At 35.6% G+C, this 19322-nt stretch overlaps 1 protein-coding gene across 1 annotated transcript in view; it reads left to right on the forward strand.

Moving 5' to 3' along the window:
• LOC138334384 (probable ATP-dependent RNA helicase DDX10) overlaps positions 1 to 19322 on the forward strand; it is a 42320-nt gene that overhangs the window by 20377 nt on the left and 2621 nt on the right. Inside the window, 14 exon segments of the mRNA XM_069283059.1 lie at positions 13531 to 13661; positions 13885 to 14043; positions 14339 to 14459; positions 14745 to 14831; positions 14834 to 14858; positions 15107 to 15203; positions 15395 to 15499; positions 15987 to 16149; positions 16296 to 16380; positions 17032 to 17133; positions 17611 to 17698; positions 18029 to 18117; positions 18528 to 18942; positions 19184 to 19315. Coding sequence (XP_069139160.1) covers positions 13531 to 13661; positions 13885 to 14043; positions 14339 to 14459; positions 14745 to 14831; positions 14834 to 14858; positions 15107 to 15203; positions 15395 to 15499; positions 15987 to 16149; positions 16296 to 16380; positions 17032 to 17133; positions 17611 to 17698; positions 18029 to 18117; positions 18528 to 18942; positions 19184 to 19315 — 1799 coding nt within the window.

Below are 19322 nucleotides of genomic sequence, written 5' to 3' on the forward strand. Positions count from 1 at the left end.
ATTGTACTCTTGCAAAGTCAAACTCCACCTGAGAATTCTTTGATTTTTGTTTTTCATTTTCCCAATGAAAGTCAAAGGGTTGTGGTCGGTGAAGACCAACACAGGCACAACTGTAGTGCAGAGATATACATCAAATTGGTTCAAGGCCAAAATCAACGCTAAACATTCTTTCTTAATGGTGGAATAATTTCTCTGGTGTTTGTCAAACTTTTTCGAGAAATAACAAATTGGATGGTCAATTTGTTCAGAACCTTCTTGCATCAAAACAGCACCATCACCTACATCGCTGGCGTCAACAAACAGTTTAAACTGTTTATTAAAATCTGGAGCAGTCAGAACTGGTAAGTTTGATAATATGGCTTTCAATTTCTCAAAGGCAGACTTACATTCGTCTGACCAGACAAAGGACCTCTTTCACGAACAATGGAATTTTGCCCACGAACCAATTTTATTGAAATTACATGTAATATGTAGCAATATAAATGCAAACCCTTGAAATACGTTTAAAAAATTCAAAAGGTCCCAGGGGCCTGTGCTATGACCAAATTAATGTTGCCCAGTAGAGGTGTATGACAGGGTTCCCTTTTTGATCCAAAATGGTATAAAAATAATGTTTTATGTCATAAAACTGTATTATTTTCTGAAGAGTATAAATAATTACATATAATGATCACAAATATGTAGGCAAAATGGGACAAATAAAATTTTGGCTACATTTTAAAAACAGAAAATATCGAAATTTTGGGTGTTATTTTCGGCCATGTCAATTATTAACAATCGTGATTCACCCACTTCCAGTTTGAGTGCACCAAAAATATTTACTAAAAAGTTGGCTCATTACCTGAAGTAAATATTATGAAAATTTCAGAAAAATTGTGGACCGGTAAATTTGACGTTTAAAGGTTATAATATAGCATGGTCTATTTTTGGTAACGTTACATAATGTTAAGAATATGCTTATTTTGGATCATTTATCACGAATCTAACGGTGTCAACATTCAATACTCATCTGTAACGCTTGATATGATTTCAAATTGATTTATTTAGTGATACTTTGTAGAAAAATTAAGTTTTACATAATCAAAATTACAAAACATTTGGGTGTTGTATGACCACAATAAGCTGTTTTGCATTTAAAGTAGCTTCATTAATATGTCCTGTTCTAATGATTTATTTTGTAATTATAGAGCATATTTACAGTGAAATGAGTGATTAAAATGGGATTCTGTAACTGTGTGGTTTGAGAGGGAAGAGTTACCAGGTTACACGAGTCATGTTACAAACCTACAGTAGTTCAATTATTTGCAGGTCTAACACTTCTGATTAACATTTATGTTGATTCATGCTAAAAAATGTAAATCTCATCACTTTAACATATCGTTTTAGATTTTAAGTTAATTTTTTTTCGGGAAACTCATTGATGTATCATTTCAGATTTAGATACATTAATGGCAAATACTTCTTTAATCTTGCAAAATAACTAGCTGAATGTAGCAGTTTTAATAATGAAAATAGACATTACCTGTAAGTAGATCATCAAAACTTGATTTATCTTTATTGTCAATAATCATATTTGAATTCCATGTTAGTATTATTATATAATTAGAAAATTAAACAGCTTTACTGAGTAATAGACACAAAAGAAAGGCTTCGATCACAGTACATGAACATGGTGTATATCCCGTGGTAAAGAGTGTGTGGCGATGAATACTATATGAACTGACTTTGAGTTTAGAATTATATGAGTTTTATAAGTAATTGTAAAGTAATCCGTATGGACAAAAACATCTCTAAACATCTTAATTGGCGGATATGGTATTAATCATACAGAGATAATGGAGAAACAGTCAAACAGGAATTGAGAGTGTCTGATCAAACTGGAAATCATTTAAATGCAGTGTATTGCATATACTTTATGTTACTTAGCTTTGTGTCACGTATAAATTTATTTATTTGGATCCCCCTGACATGTATAATTCATGTTGTGATAACCAAATTTCTTATAAAATCATTTTTTACCTGAAATGATAAACCTTATGCCATTTTGATTGATAGTATGATGTGTTTACGATACACAAAGCTAATTATGAAAAATAAAACTGTGGACCTCAAAAACTTTTGACTGTTTCATTAACCATAAAAGATGCTGTTATTTTTTTAACTGAAAAAAAATTTTCTTAGTTAACCTTTATGGAATTCATGAAAATTCTAAAGAAAATTAAAAAAAAAACCTCGAAATCAAACTTCAGTTGATTGAACACAAATGTTCTGAACAATCTAAATATTAAACTGCTAAGAAATATTTATATAGTAAAATTAATACATTTTTGAACGAAAAAAAAATCGTATATCAATTTGTCTTTTTTTTTAAACAAAAACTTGTAATGGTGTGATTTGATGCAATTGCCAACACTTTGAAAGCACAATATTTTGAAAAACAACAACATTATACATATATGCACTAATATACGGGATGTGTGAAAATTGGTAAAAAACTTAATTCTCTTACATAATAATCTACTCCCACCCATTTTTTTTCTAGATTTTGTTATTATTTTACTTTATATGCCTTTCAGCTGTAAATAAAAATAATATTTCTGAGAATGCAGTTGCAATCATCATCTAGCTTGAAAAGTGAATGATAATGCCCTAAATATTCCGAAGTACTTTGTTATTGTGATTCAATATTTTGATTATTCTACAATATATAGGTCATAAAATCATATATTGATTTAAATTTAATGTAACTAATGAGTATTAAATAAGATTAAGAAATTAGTTTCTTTGTTTTCTCAATTTTATGATTGAAAAGGGCCGTGGTGCAACCACGGTGTAATACTGCTAAAAATAGACCTTGCCTCATTAAGACCTTTAAACGACAAATTTACCGGTCCACAATTTTTCTGAAATTTTCACAATATTTACTTCAGGTAATGAGATAACTTTTTAGAAAATATTTTTGGTGCACTCAAACTGGAAGTTGGTGAATCACCATTGTTAAATAATTGTCATGGCCGAAAATAATACCCCAAATTTCGATATTTTCGATCTTTAAAATTTAGCCAAAATTTTATTTGTCCCATTTTGTCTACATATTTGTGATCATAATATGTAATTATTTATACTCTTCAGAAAATAATACAGTTTTATGACATAAAACATTATTTTGATAATTTTTTGGATCAAAAAGGGAACCCTGTCATACACCTATACTGGACAACATTAATTTGGCCACAGCACAGGCCCCTGGGACCTTTTGAATTTTTTAAGCGTATTTCAAGGGTTTGCTTTAATGTTGCTACATGTAACATTTAGTTTTAATAAAATTGGTTCGTGGGCAAATTTCCATTGTTCGTGAAAGAGGTCCTTTGACATTTTTCTTTAACAAAGCAGTAAGTGGAGCTGCTATAACAGAGAAATTTTGACAAAATTTTCTGTAATATCCAGCCATACCAAGAAATCTCATCAGCTCTCTCTTGCTTCCAGGAGTTGGAAAATCTATAATTGATTCTACTTCGGCCTAAACAGGTTTAACCTGCCCCTGTCCTACAACATGACCTAAAGATTCAACAGTTGCATGACAAAATTCACATTTCAATAAGTTTACAGTCAGTTTCATGGTAGTGAGTCTTTCAAAGAATTCACGAATCCCGCGTAGATGGCCTTCCCACGTGTCGTGGTAGTTGATAACGTCATCAATGTATCCATCGCAGCCTTCAAGGTCTGATATCACGCTGTTAAGAAGACGTTGAAATGTTGCCGGGGCATTCTTCATACCAAACGGCATATAACTTTGTATTGGTACAAACCTTGTGAGGTTACAAATGCCGACACTTCTTTAGCTCTTTTTGTTAATGGCACCTGCCAATATCCTTTCAACAGGTCAAACTTGCTTACGTACTTGGCTTTGCCAACTTTGTCAATACATGAGTCAATCCTTGGAATTGGATAAGAGTCTGTTTTACTGACAGAGTTTACTTTTCTGAAGTCAGTACAGAATCGGTATGTCTTGTCTGGCTTTGATACCAAGAACACATGGAGAGCTCCATTCACTTTTGTTTGGTTCAATAATATCATTGTCCAACATATATTGAATTTCTTTCTTTAAATGTTCTTCTTTCAAAGGATTGACACGGTAAGGATGTTGCTTGACAGGTGTCGTATCGCCTACATCCACGTCATAGATAGCATCTGTTTTGCCTGGTGTATCCGGAAACAAATATTTATACTCAAGTATCAAATCTTTCAGTTCATTGCGTTCCTTTTCTGATAGATGGCATAGTTTCTTGTCCAAGTTCGCGAGCACATCTGAGTTCCGTAACTTAACACCACAGTCTAAACCTACATCTTGTACACCACCATCTAAGTCTAATTTACAAATATCAGCTGTACTTTCACTTTGTGATGGTACAGAGGCCAAAGTAGCAATAAGTTGAGAGGTCTTGCTCTCTTCTCTATCTACATATTTCTTAAGCATATTAACATGACATAATTGAGTTTTCTTGCGCCTCCCTGGAGTTTGTACAATATAGTTAACATCATCGACCTTTTTCTCAACAACATAAGGACCAAAATATCTAGCTTGCAAAGCCAAAATTTTGTCACCTGGATCAAAATTTCTTTCACGGGCATCTCTATCATACCATGTTTTCATTTTGGTTTGAGCAACGGCCAAATTTTCTTTTGCCAATTCACATGCCCTTGTCAACCTTTGCTTAAAATTAGACACATACTTTAAGAGATTCACTTCAGAATCTTCGTCCAAAATTTTGTCTTTCAAAATTTTCAAAGGACCACGTACAGTGTGTCCAAACACAAGTTCAAAGGGACTGAAACCAATAGATTCTTGTACATATTCTCTAACGCCAAACAACAACATGTGTATGCCTTCGTCCCAATCTCTTTTGTTTTCAAAACAATAAGATCTCATCATATTCTTCAATGTCTGATGAAAACGTTCTAAAGCACCCTGAGACTCTGGATGATAAGCACTAGACTTATACTGCTTGATCTGGAGCTGGTACATGACTTGTTGAAAAATACCAGACATGAAATTCGAACCTTGGTCCGATTGGACAGCTTTTGGAAGACCAACCAGTGTAAAGAATTTAACCAAAGCCTTGACTATGTTAGGGGCCTTAATATTTCTGAGTGGAATGGCTTCAGGAAAGCGTGTGGAAGCACACATAATAGTTAAAAGATACTCATTCCCAGACTTAGTTTTGGGAAGAGGACCTACACAGTCTATAATAACTCTACTAAATGGTTCCTCAAATACTGGAATGGGATGCAAAGGTGAAACAGGGGTTTTCAGGTTAGGTTTCCCTACCACCTGACAAGTGTGACAAGAATCAGCCACATTCCGTTTCAACTTGGGCCAGAAGAAGTGATCTAGGATCCTGTTATAAGTCTTGGTCACACCTAAATGTCCTGCCATAGGTACGTCATGAGACAAACTCAGAATATCTTGCCTATACCTCGGTGGGACAACTATTTGATTGACAACCTTCCAGTCTTCCTCGGGAGACATATCAGGGGGACGCCACTTGCGCATCAACACACCTGACCGACGGAAGTAACAAACCGGGGCTTTCTCCGCCTCTTCTTCACTCAAAGCCCGATTACACAGTAAGAAGATTTCAGGATCTTTTTCCTGTTCTTCTATAAGCTCCTCTCTAGACAAAGATGATTTACTCATCATGTCAGACAAAGAAGTACCCTTGTTAGGAACAACTCCATCACTATCAAAGTCTACAGGATTGCTCAAAAGATCACACTTGCCCCCGATATCCTCTATATCATGAGCCAAGAAAGTGTCACCTTACCCTGGACTATAATGATCCTCAACTACTGCAACATCGGAAACCTTCTTACTCATTGAACGAGTTACAGCACAAGAAGGGAAAATACCAGGAAATTCCTGTTGAATAGTCTCAGCATCACCTGTTTTATCAGGGATACTGGACACTAAGGGATCTACCCTAACTTTCTCTCCAGCCAAGTCATTGCCTAAAATGAGCGACACGCCCTCTATGGGAAGTTCCGGTCTAGCACCAATGGTGACAGGCCCAGTTACTAAGTCTGACTTTAAATAAACACAATAGAGAGGCACATTAACAAAACCTAACTCTATACCTTGAAGCAAAACACTACTACCAGATGAGGTCTCCTTAGACAAAGGCACTACGCCATCTAATATCAAAGAATGAGAAGCTCCAGTATCTCTCAAAATCTTCACAGGTTTCAAGTTGGTGATATCACTAGTAAGTGAAACAAAACCTTCAGAAATGAAGGGAGAGTACTTCTCCAAGACACTATCAGACTCTGAGCTCTTAATCTCAACAGACACTTTAGAATCTTCCACAATATCACTAAGTTTCTGACTAGGCTTTGACATAGCTAACACAGAAGGAACCGACTGTTTACGCCTTTGCTCCTTACGCTGGAGAGAAAAACATTCAGACATAATATGTCCTACTTTCTTGCAGTAATTATAAACAGGACCAGAAGGAGACCCCACACCTGCCCTATGATCTGTTTTAGAATCAGACTTAGTCTTATCACTTAATTTAGGTTTGTCGTTAGAAGGGCCACTAAAGGTTGGGTTCCTAGGCTGACCAAATTTACTAGTACCTAGTGGTACTGTTTTTGTCTTGAGAACTGTTTTTAACAAATGAGCCTTTGTGGGTGAGAGCGTAATCATCAGCCATTGTAGCTGCTTCACTAAGTGTTTCAACTTTTTTCTCATCTAAGTGAGTTTTTATGTTTGTGTGGACACAACGTTTAAACTCCTCTATCAACAATAATTGCCTCAATTGACCAGAATCCTCATCAATTTCTTTAGAATCACACCACCTATTAAACAATTGTTCTTTTTCTCTGGCAAATTCTACGTGAGTTTGTTCATCTCTCTTTCTCGAGTTTCGAAATTTCTGGCGGTAAGCCTCAGGAACTAACTCATAATCTTTCAAAATACATTATGTAGCTTTCTTGACCACTTGGTAATTTGAAATGTCATCAACAGATAAAGAAGAATAAATGTCTCTAGCTTTACCAATCAGGACACTCTGAAGAAGCTTTGTAAGCTTATCTTCAGGCCATTTCATACTGTCAGCTATTTTCTCAAAATGCAGAAAATACTTGTCAACTTCTTTCTCTTGAAAAGGAGGAACTAACCTAATGTTTCTACTGACATCAAAACCTCTGTTTCCTTGTAAACCCCTAAAAGTTGGATTACTTGAACTGTCTTGAGAAGCTAGTTCTAATTCTTTAATTCTAAGTTCTGTTTCAGCTTTAATTTTCTGCTTCTCTAGCTCTAACATCTGATCTCTCTCAATCTCTTTTTCTCTTAACTCTTTTTCTATTTCTCTTTCTCTCATTTCTTTTCTCTTTGTCTATTTCCATTTGTCTTAGTTTAATTTCATGTTCAAGTTCCATTTGTCTAATTTGAATTTCTGAACCGACTGTTTCCTCTATACTATCTAATGCACTAGAGTCAAATTTGCCATTGTCAACAAAATATCTTATAATCACATTCCTAATTTCAGCTTTCCTCAAATTAGTTTTGATAGTAAGGCCTAAATGTTTACCCAATAACAGTAAATCCTTCTAACTAACTTGCAAAAGAACATCCAGGGATGGCGCTTTAACAAACTGTTCTACCTGCATGGAAGTCATGTTTATCTAGCTGTTGGTTTCAAATGTAAACTCCAAGTTGGTACACAAATTTGGAAAATTTCTTAATAAATTTTTCAAAGTTAGATTTCACAAATTAAATATCGATCTCGGACAAGAGCCCCCAATTTCTGTTACATGTACGAATAACAGAAATGAGAAACCAGCAGCTAAATTCAAAACACAATTTAATTATATATACAATATTATACAGAGATGGTTTACAATATCTAAAGTAATTGGTGGTGGTACAAGAGTAATACGATGATTTAAAGTGTTACTTATCTGTATGCAAATGTCCTGGTATAGTCCTTGATCCTTCCAGGTTTCAAATTAACAATAATCACAAATCCACGAGGAAAATTAATGTCCACAGATGATTTGTAAAGTTCCAGGCAATATGAATAAATCCACACAAAATGTTGTAATAATCCACAGATAAAGTCACAATAGCTCTCCAAATAGAATCTAATATGGCACTGTACAATTCTTGATATGTCTCATTACAGTTCTGATTAGCTTTGGACAGTTGGAGTATATATAGCTAAACACTAATTCAAGAATATTGGAGAACCTTCTACTTCTAGAAATATCTAACTAAAAACAGTAAACAAATAAACACACAGAACTTTCTGGAAATAGATCATTCTAGATCTCTACTTATAATCAACATGTTTACAAACATATTTGTTTATACATGATAATATTCTAGAAAGTTCCATAACCTAGATTAATGATATGACCTTTATAGGATGTATTGATAATAAAGCTATAGGAGTTATCTCCCTTATCTCATAACTACATGTATTTAGTGTCATACACCAACAATACTCATATTGAGCTCGCAGCATGCTGGGATGAAGGGCTACCAAGTTTGTTCAAATGAATGACCTTGACATTCATTCAAGGTCACAGGGGTCAAATAGGCTAAAATCTTTAAAAGACTTCTTTTGAAGAACCTAAAGGCTCAGGATACTCATATTGAGCCTGCAGCATGCCTTAACCGTCATCCAAGGTCACAGGGGTCAAATAGGCTAAAATCTTGAAATAACTAAGAGGCCTAGAGACCTGTGCCTGTGACATGCTGGGATGAAGAACTACCATATTTGTTTAAAAAATGACCTTGATCTTCATTTAAGGTTACAGGGGTCAAAATGGCTTAAAATCTTTAAATGACTATGTTGTATTGTGCCATTAGTCAGATGACCGTTAAGGCCAATGGGCCTCTTGTTTCACTTGCCTTAAGGTCTCAGTACTTTCAGTACTTTGATTTTTTACTTTGGCTCAGTTAGTAGAGCTGTAGATTTCCAAGCCGGGGACCCAGGTTCGATTCCTTGCCGGGGCATTCGACAGGAATTGTATTTTCCCTGTTCTTCTACATTGGCTCCCATCTAAATAACCCATGGAAGATGGTTAAAGAGTCTCGTGTTGAGATTTAGGAAATCTCAAGAAAAACGGTGGGAGTAGTGTAAAAGGAGCAGGTCAGTGTGACTTGTATGTATATAGTGTTAAATAGGTCTTGGTCACTCAGCTGACGGAGCATGCTTCTTTGGCTCAGTCGATAGAGTTGTAGATTTCCATGCCGGGGACCGGGTTTTGTTCCTGGTCGGGCCACTTAACAGGAATTGTATTTTCTCTGTTCTTCTACAGTTCTTTTTGTTAAAAGACAATAAAATGGCCAAATGTGCATATTAACTCTCTTTATTAGGTCATCTGTGCGCGGTGCGTTAACTTTTCACATTTTGATCTTCTTCTCAAGTTCTACCATTGCGATTTGGCTGAAACTTGCATGAAATGATCCTGACATGGTCGCCGACAAAGTGTTGTGTTACATCTCTGGTTGATCCAAATAGAAGATGGCTACCATGACACTATATCTAATTTAATTTCCTGTATGATTATTACCAAGGTAGTCAGATGACCGTTAAGGCCCTTGGGGCCTCTTGATTTGTCTCCAGTGACAGGTACATCAGTACAGGTACAGGGGGACCGAAGGGTCAGAATGACCTATAGTCATCATGCACCGTCCGTCGGCGTCCGCCGTGCGTAAACTTTTCGTTCAAACGACTTCTTCTCAATAACCGTAAGGCCTAAAGTACTCATATTTGGCCTGTAGGATGCTGGGATGAAGGGCTACCAAAGTTGTGAAAATTATTTACCTTGACCTACTTTTAAGGTCACAGGGGTCAAAAAGGCTGAAATATTTGAAAGACTTCTGCTCAATAACCATAAGGCCCAGAGTAATCATATTTGACCTGTAGCATGCTGGGATGAAGGGCTACCAAAGTTGTGAATATTAATGACCTTGACCTACTTTCAAGGCCACGGGGCTCAAATAGGCTGAAGTCTTTGAACGACTTCTTCTCAATAACTGTAAGGCTCAGAGTACTCATATTTGGCCTGTAGCATGCTGGATGAAGGGCTTCCAAAGTTGTGTGAAAAGGAATTACCTTGACATACTTTCAAGGTCACAGGGGTCAAAAAGGCTAAAATCTTTGAACGACTTCTTCTCAATAACCATAAGGCCCAGATAACTCATATTTTGCCTGTAGCATGCTGGGATTAAGGACTACAAAGTTGTGAAAATCAATGACCTAGACCTACTTTCAAGGTCACAGGGGTCAAAAAGGCTGAAATCTTTGAACGACTTCTTCTCAATAACCATCAGGCCCAGAGTACTCATATTTTGCCTGTAGCATGCTGGGATTAAGGACTACCAAAGTTGTGAAAATTAATGACCTAGACCTACTTTCAAGGTCACAGGGGTCAAATAGGCTCAAATCTTTGAACGACTTCTTCTCAATAGCCATAAGGCCAAGAGTACTCATATTTGGCCCGTAGCATGCTGGGAAAAAGCGCTACAAAAGTTGTGAAAAATAATGACCTTGGCCTACGTTCAAGGTCACATGGGTCAAAAAGGCTAAAATCTTTGAACGACTTCTTCTCAATAACCATAAGGCCCAGAGTACTCATATTTTGGCCTGTATCATGCTGGGATGAAGGGCTACCAAAGCTGTGAAAATTAATGACCTTGACCTACTTTCAAGGTCACAGGGCTCAAATAGGATGAAATCTTTGAACAACATCTTCTCAATAACTGTAAGTCCCAGAGTACTCATATTTGGCCTGTATCATGCTGGGATGAAGGGCTACCAAAGTTGTGAAAATTAATGACCTAGACCTACTTTCAAGGTCACAGGGGTCAAAATAGGCTCAAATCTTTGAACGACTTCTTCTCAATAGCCATAAGGCCCAGAGTACTCATATTTGGCCCGTAGCATGCTGGGAAAAAGAGCTACAAAAGTTGTGAAAAATAATGACCTTGGCCTACTTTCAAGGTCACATGGGTCAAAAAGGCTTAAATCTTTGAACGACTTCTTCTCATATAACCATAAGGCCCAGAGTACTCATATTTTGCCTGTAGCATGCTGGGATTAAGGACTACCAAAGTTGTGAAAATTAATGACCTTGACCTACTTTCAAGTTCACAGGGGTCAAATAGGCTCAAATCTTTGAACGACTTCTTCTCAATAGCCATAAGGCCCAGAGTACTCATATTTGGCCCGTAGCATGCTGGGAAAAAGCTACAAAAGTTGTGATAAATAATGACCTTGGCCTACTTTCAAGGTCACAGGGGTCAAAAAGGCTAAAATCTTTGAACGACTTCTTCTCTATAACCATGAGGCTCAGAGTACTCATATTTGGCCTGTAGTATGCGGGGATGAAGGGCTACCAAAGTTGTGAAAATTTATGACCTTGATCTACTTTCAAGGTCACAGGGGTTAAATAGGCTTAAATCTTTGAACGACTTCTCAATAACTGTAAGGCTCAGAGTACTTATATTTGGCCCGTAGCATGCTGGGATAAAGAGTTACCAAAGTTATGAAGATGAATGACTTTGACCTGCTGTCAAGGTCACAAGGGTAAAAAAGGCTAAAGTCTTTGAACGTTTTCTTCTCAATAACCGTAAGGCCCAGAGTACTCATATTTCGCCTGTTGCATGCTGTAATGAAGGCCTACTAAAGGTGTGAAAATGGATTACCTTGACTTATTTTCTAGGTCACAGGGGTCAAATAGGCTCAATTCTTTGAATGACTTCTTGTAACTAACCAAAAGGTCCAGGGTACTCATATTTGGCCTGTGGCATGCTGGGATGAAGGGTTACCAAAGTTATTGAAATGAATGACCTTGACTTTCTTTCAAGGTCAGGGGGCTAATATCTTGAATTTTGAGCTTCTTCTCAAATTCTGCCAGTGTGATTTAGCTCATACTTGCATATGAAATGATCCTTGTCATGGTCCTGACCAAGTGTTTTTATATTTTATGTTGATCTGAAATCCAAGATGGCCACCACTTCCGCCATCTTGCAAATATATTTTGAACTTATTCTTAAGTTCTTCCAGTGCGATTTTGCTGGAACTTGTCTGAATAATTTTAAGGATACTGACATTGTCCCAACAAAGTGTTGTTGTTTGACGGGTTGACCCGAAAACCAAGATGGCCACCAAAGCTGCCATCTTGAAAACACATTTTGAACTTCTTCTAAAGTTCTACCCATGCAGTTTGACTGAAACTTGCATGAAATGATCCTTACATGGTCATGACCAAGTGTTTTTATTTTTTAACCATGACATCATATATCTAATTAATTCCCGTTACAGCTATTGCCAAGGTAGTCAGATGACTGTTAAGGCCCTTGGGCCTCTTGTTATTCCTTGCAATATTGCATTCCCTGTATGATCATTTATTTAATTCTATCATCCTATTAGAAAAGTGTTTAAAATTGTGACAATTTTTATAATTTCACATCATTTAGAAAAAATAAAATTAAAATATCATTTACCTTTTCAAAATTGTGTCATTTATTTTAAAACATATTTGTGACAATCATTATGTTGCTTGACCAGCAAATTCCAGCTTTTAAGTGTGCTCTTTCCCTACACCACACATCATTCTGTCATAAAGTCTAAGTCTGGTTTCAGGGCCAGAGTATCTCGGCGCGAGCTAATTAAATTGTGGAGACATGTTTCGATAGTATATACCACCGGTATCTATGAACTATATATTGACAGATGAGTTTAATACTGTACATGCATGTATATACATACCTTTGTTTCAATACAGAAAATATTCCCTGATTTAGGATTATATCTTTTTCAGTTTGATTCCTCTTCTGTAGAAAAATTCATAGACTTTCCACTCTCAAAACGGACACAACAGGGTAAGTGTGATTATTAGACAAACAAATCCATCATTATATTTGGTATGTACCATATATTTGACCCAATAAACAGTACACACTGTCATCCCTATTAGCGCCACTATTCCTTTTTGAGGTCTCTATTTTACTTATATTTAGTTGAAACTGAAACTATGACAAACCAGAATAATGCAATAGGGCGGGGATTCAAAATTGTACACATGATGAGGCTGAGCCCCTGGGGCCTAAGGTGCAGGGCCAAAAGGGTCAATTGAGTGATACTGGCGCACTGGGCTTTTTGTTTAATTTATTTAATTTCTTCTTGATAGCAAGAATCAAATCCCATACAGCTGCTATGGGTTGACAGTGCTTTGGTGAAGGACAACAATTTAACCTAATGAATACTCTAATGAAAAGATTGACTTTTGACCAACTGTACTGTATACTTGATATTAACCTGCCAATTGGTTGCATTTGACCTTTTCCTGTCAAGGAGTTATCAAATTTTCAGAACCCATTATTACTCTGAATTAGTTAAAAAAAAAGCTATCAAAGATTTGGTACTATTAAAATGTTTAGGGTATCTCTATACAACTTAGAATGCTGTCAGGTTATGATATAAATTATAAAAAATTCTATTTTCTTGTTCTTGGCAGGTCTGGTGTTTGGAAAGTATGAAAGTCCAACAGAAATCCAGAGGGAATCTATTGGTTTAGCATTACAGGGAAACGATATTCTTGGTGCTGCCAAAACCGGGTCAGGAAAAACTCTTGCTTTTCTTATTCCAGTAAGTACACCTATAAGTTTTACTATTTCTGTAGGGAAGGACAATGTCTTGGATTTCTTTACAAATTAGTGATTGGCACAAAGTGATAAGTGCTTGAATTCAAAGAATTGTTAGATAAATTTTATGTATATTTTAGATATACATACATGTATTGTTAAAAGTGAAATATTCACCCTGTCTTTATTTTATCGCCTATATCTGTCTATATATATCTTAACTTTAGGTCCTGGAATGTTTACACAGACAAAAATGGAGTCCCATGGATGGTCTAGGGGCATTGATTATCTCCCCTACCAGGGAACTGGCCTACCAAACATTTGTAGTGCTGCGGAAAATAGGAAAATTTCACGATTTCTCAGCTGGACTTGTGATTGGTGGAAAAGTAAGAAACATCTATATCCAATTTATAGATTTAGATAAATTATTCTGAAACAAATTCCTATACAAATTACATAGATTTTTGCCCATGCAGAGTGAAGCATGTAAGGGCTTATAGTTATGTAAAAACAAGCAGTATGGTTTACCTGGATAACTTAGTGTAATATGGTAATAATCTTTATGGTACTTTGTCATATTTACTGTCCTTGTTTACATATATTTGAGCAAAAAAACACTGTATTTGCAATATCCCATTAGGTCCAAAAACAAAGAAGTTATACTTTGTTTTGTGTTTTCAGTTGCTGTCAGATGAGATTGGACGCATGAACAGGACAAATATTGTGATCTGTACCCCAGGAAGGTTACTCCAACATATGGACGAGACAGCGAACTTTACGGCTGACTCTCTACAGATACTTGGTAATGACACCATCAACTATACACATTTAGTTTTGGATTAGCCTCTTTCTAATTAATACTATGGGAACTTACTTATAGACTTTTAAAGGTACAAGTATTATGTCAGAATGATTTATTACATATCCTGTCAATAGTAAACTTGTGTGATCATTAAAAAAACTTCCATTGAGTGCAAGTGCTACATGCTTATATTTTGATAAGATGATGTGTTTTTAAGGGTTGCGTAAGCAAAAGTGAATACATTTTTTTTTATTTGTGTCATTAAAGATACATCATATCTTTCAGTTCTTGATGAAGCAGACAGAATTCTGGACTTGGGATTCGCTCAGGCTATGAATGCAATCATAGAAAATCTTCCAATTACACGACAGACCTTCTTTTTTCTGCGACACAGACAAGGTAAGTTATCTGAGGGATGACTTTATTTTTTTCTTTGATAGCTTCTTCAGCAATAAGTTTTCTTTCACATATATAATTTTATTATTATGTACATATTAACATTAATTTGTAGAACATTATACTGAACTAATTTTATTGTTATTTACATGTTAACATTAATTTGTAAAACATTATACTGAACACATGTAAAATTCTCATTACCCTGCTGTTTTCAATATACATATATGACTTTTATATCCCCATTTCAGGTCAGTGAAAGATCTGGCTCGGCTAAGTTTACAGAATCCTATGTTTGTATCTGTACATGAAAATGCTCAACACAGCACACCTACACAACTTGAACAGGTAAATTAATGTTATCTATCTTCTTATATGTTGTTTGAGTGGTTCAGTTTTTAAAGATTTTATTTATATGAGTGTGAAGCTAAAGAAATTAAAATTGTCATATATTTTCGAGATGGATGGTAGCATTTAGGTTTTGATAATGGTTACATATATTTGTGATTCTAAATTTGGTATATGTTTTTCTGTTTCAGAGTTATATTGTTTGTGAACTTCATGACAAGCTCAACTTACTGTGGTCTTTCATAAAGAATCATTTAAAATCCAAAACCTTAGTGTTCCTCTCGAGTTGTAAGCAGGTAAGTCACATGCTGAATTATTCAATACGACTAACAGCTGTTTAAAGCTCTGATAACAGTACAATATATATATAAGTTAACCTATATGGATTCCAACTTGATGAAATATGAATGATTCATATATCAATATAATATTACATGGTGTCATTGAAAACAAAAATTAGCTGTGCAGGGCTTTGTTTCTTGATTTTATTGTTTTCAGTCTTAAAAGTTGATAATTAAGCTTTAAGGTTCAGGTCACAGGATTTCAGACACTTTGAATAAGTACATGTATTGAAATCTTCAAATGACTGTATCATGCAAATTCAGCAAAGTAAATTGAAGGGTAATTTGTACTTCACATAGTGATACATCTAGGTAAGAATGCTGAACTATTTAAGCTATATTGATAACACAATACAACTGTATAGGAGAATTGTGCATTGACTTTCTCTTATTTCCACATTTAGATGAGATATTTACATCTTGCCATATTTTCCCTATCTAGGTGAGGTATATTCACAACTGTATCTGCCACCTGAGACCCGGTGTTTCTGTCCTGGCACTTCACGGTGCTATGAATCAGTTGAAGAGGGTGGCTGTCTACAACGAGTTCTGTCGAAAACAAAATGCCATACTCTTAGCAACAGACATAGCGGCCAGAGGCTTAGGTATGACTACAGGATTAGAGAATTATCACTCATTGATCAATTCAAAAGAAATAATTTGTAAATGTTTAAAGGCACCTTATACATGCATGTGCATTACTTGTCATGATGGTATTATGTAATACCAATTTTGTTTATAATGATTTTAGATTTCCCAGCCGTGAAGTGGGTATTGCAGTTAGACTGCCCTGAGGATGCCAACACCTACATACACAGAGTGGGCAGGACAGCAAGGTAAGGGAGATAACTTGTATTTACTGATCGTTTGGGGGTGGAGAGGGCTTGTATTTACTGACCAGGGGGCGGAAAGGTAAGGGAGATAACTTGTATTTAATGATCAGTAGTGGAAGCAAAGGAGATCATTTGTCTTACATAAGGTAGTGAAGGTGGTAAGATAGGGGAGATAACTCTTGTATAATAGTCAGGTGGGTAGCATGCATAGTAAGACTTGTCATATGGAAGGTGGTCAGGAAGGCAAGGCAAGGGAGATAATTTGCAATACACAGAGCTGATGAGTAGTAAAGGTAACAGATATCAATTATGTTTACTAGTTTCAGAAAATGGCAAGGTGAGACATTGTGTATATATGTATAATGGGTCAAGAGAAAGTCCAGGTCATAAAATTAACTTTTCATTCACAGTTCCGGGTGTATATATTTAGGCAATTTCTATATACTAGTTCAGGAGGAGGGCATGTTAAGGAAGATTACTTGTCATACAAAGGTTTGAGAGGATGGTCAGATATCTTGTGTATACTGAGTCGTGAGGAAGGCAAGGTAAGCAACCCAGTCTTGTCATACACATGTAAATAGTAAAGTGCTGATGTGATTCATGCATATATCCCTTGTAAAACAAGACCTTAATCGTTTGACTATTGCCTTGTAGGTATGACACAGAGGGAGAATCTCTACTTGTCCTGTTACCTTCAGAGGAGGAAGCTATGGTCCAGCTGCTCAAGGAAAAGAAGATTCCTATTGAGAAAATAAAGTAGGCATCACACCAATATTACCACATTGTACATTACAGCAACTCCTACTACTGTAAAACACAGTTATAACGAACCGCTGGGACCAACAAAATCACTTCGTTATAAGTATAATTCCTTATATAATATTAATATTTATAATTTATAAACAGAATATATTAATCCTGATCGGGCAAGAAAACTACTACATTATAGCTATGAATTCGTTCTAAGCGTGTTCAATATAACCATGTTTACTGTAGAATCCTAGACAGGTTTCATTATATATGTTAAATGTATCTGTGACACAGATTTACACTCCCATTCAATGAATCAAAAATAAAAATGGGTGGGAGATGGTGTTTTTTTTTTTTTAATTTGCATGGTTTGAATGCATTGAACAGTATCCGTTACTATATTATACATTTCTTGATGACAGTTCCCAATCTTAGTTTATGTAATGTCTTTATGCTGAAAGGATAAAATAATCTGTTTGGCAGAGTGAACCCAAACAAGTTATGGAGTATACAACCAAAGTTGGAGAGTATGTGTGCTGCAGACCCACATGTCAAAGAGTCAGCCCAGAAGGTAGATTATCATTTTCCTGATTTTGAGGAAGATATAGAAAATTCAATTTAAGTGTTTCAAAATTTCACATTCTAGCTATAAGGACCTACGAATCAACCTTTTCTCAATATTTAACAGATCAAATTTTCGTTATCAGAACAGCATCTGTGAAATTGCTGTAGACTTAAATATTGAGTACAGCACAGCCAGTGTTAGTTTTCTGTGAAAAACACAACACAGATATGACAAGTTCACTTTTTTTTGACAAGCAAAAAAAAGAAAAAAAGAAAAGAATTTTAATCCATGTGGTACTTGATATCTTCAAGAAAATATTATTTTGATATTTTTCAGGCTTTTCTCAGCTATCTCAGATCAGTCTTCATGATGAGCAACAAAAAAGTGTTTAACATCCATGCTCTTGATACAGAAAAGTATTCAGCGTAAGTAAAACACTTCTAAGTAGATTGAAACCACAAGACATTTCTAAAGGTGGTTTGACAAGTAAACTTGGTGAAGTCAGCTTTAACTAAGTGATAATGGTTCTGAATGGTATTTAGATAGTTGGACATATACAGTACCTAGAGAGATTGTTAGTAAATATACCAGTTTTACTGAAGCTGTCAACTGGAATGATGAATCTATTGATGAAATGTCATAGTCATCAAGCTCCTGATACAATTGATTAATTGATTTAAATGCCTTAAGAATCAGTCTGAGACAATGAATTAAGATATTTAAATCTGAACATGTTATTTGTTCCTATTCACACAGATATCAAGATAACTTATCTAAACCATCTTTAAAAGGTTATATTAGTTTTGAAATAATTGTGTACCTATTTTTACAACAGGTGCTTGGGCCTGGCCTTCCCCCCAAGGATAAGGTTTCTACAGAGAGAAGAGAAGCGATTAGCAGAGAAAGCAGCTAGTCAGGCCTCAGTTAAATCTAAAGAAAAAGCTGGTAAGTCAAGGGTTCAGGACTATGAGGAGGAAGATGAGGACTCTGCTGTCGGTTCTGATAGTGATTCAGATATGGATGTGAATAGTGATGAAATTGGTGTCAGCAGCAGTGAGGAGGACTCAAGTGAAAGTGAAAGTGAAGATAATAAATCTAAAAATAGACAGAGAGATAAATTGACTAAAAATGCTTATCTTGACAAAGAATCAGACACTGTTAATTTTGATGTGGAAGAAGAAGATGATTTCCTCACAGTGAAGAAAAAACATTTACCGTCCAGTGCCAAGGAGGACAAGACAAAAAATAAGGTAATGTTAGGAAAGTTTACTTTGCAAATAAGTTTGTAAAGGGCAAAGTTGATCTAATTAAAAGGTTTTGGTCATTATTTAAAGTCAAATTTCCTATATCATTTCAAGTAAACACTTATTGCTGGTCTATTTTGCAGTATCTGGACCAATGGTCATTCACATGACCTTGAAAGGAAAGTTTATTTACTTCTCATTGAAATGATGAGCTTAAATTTTAAAGGCAGTTCTTTTTTATCCACAGTCATCTGAACAGAGTTTAGAGATACCAGAACGCCAGAAGAAAAAAACTCTAACCAAGTTTGCCATGGCCAAAATGATACAGAAGAAGAACATCATTGTAAATCAGAAGATTACATTTGATGATGAAGGACAGGTAAGGA

This window comes from Argopecten irradians, chromosome 1 (assembly GCF_041381155.1).
Source record: "Argopecten irradians isolate NY chromosome 1, Ai_NY, whole genome shotgun sequence".
Classification (NCBI taxonomy): domain Eukaryota; kingdom Metazoa; phylum Mollusca; class Bivalvia; order Pectinida; family Pectinidae; genus Argopecten; species Argopecten irradians.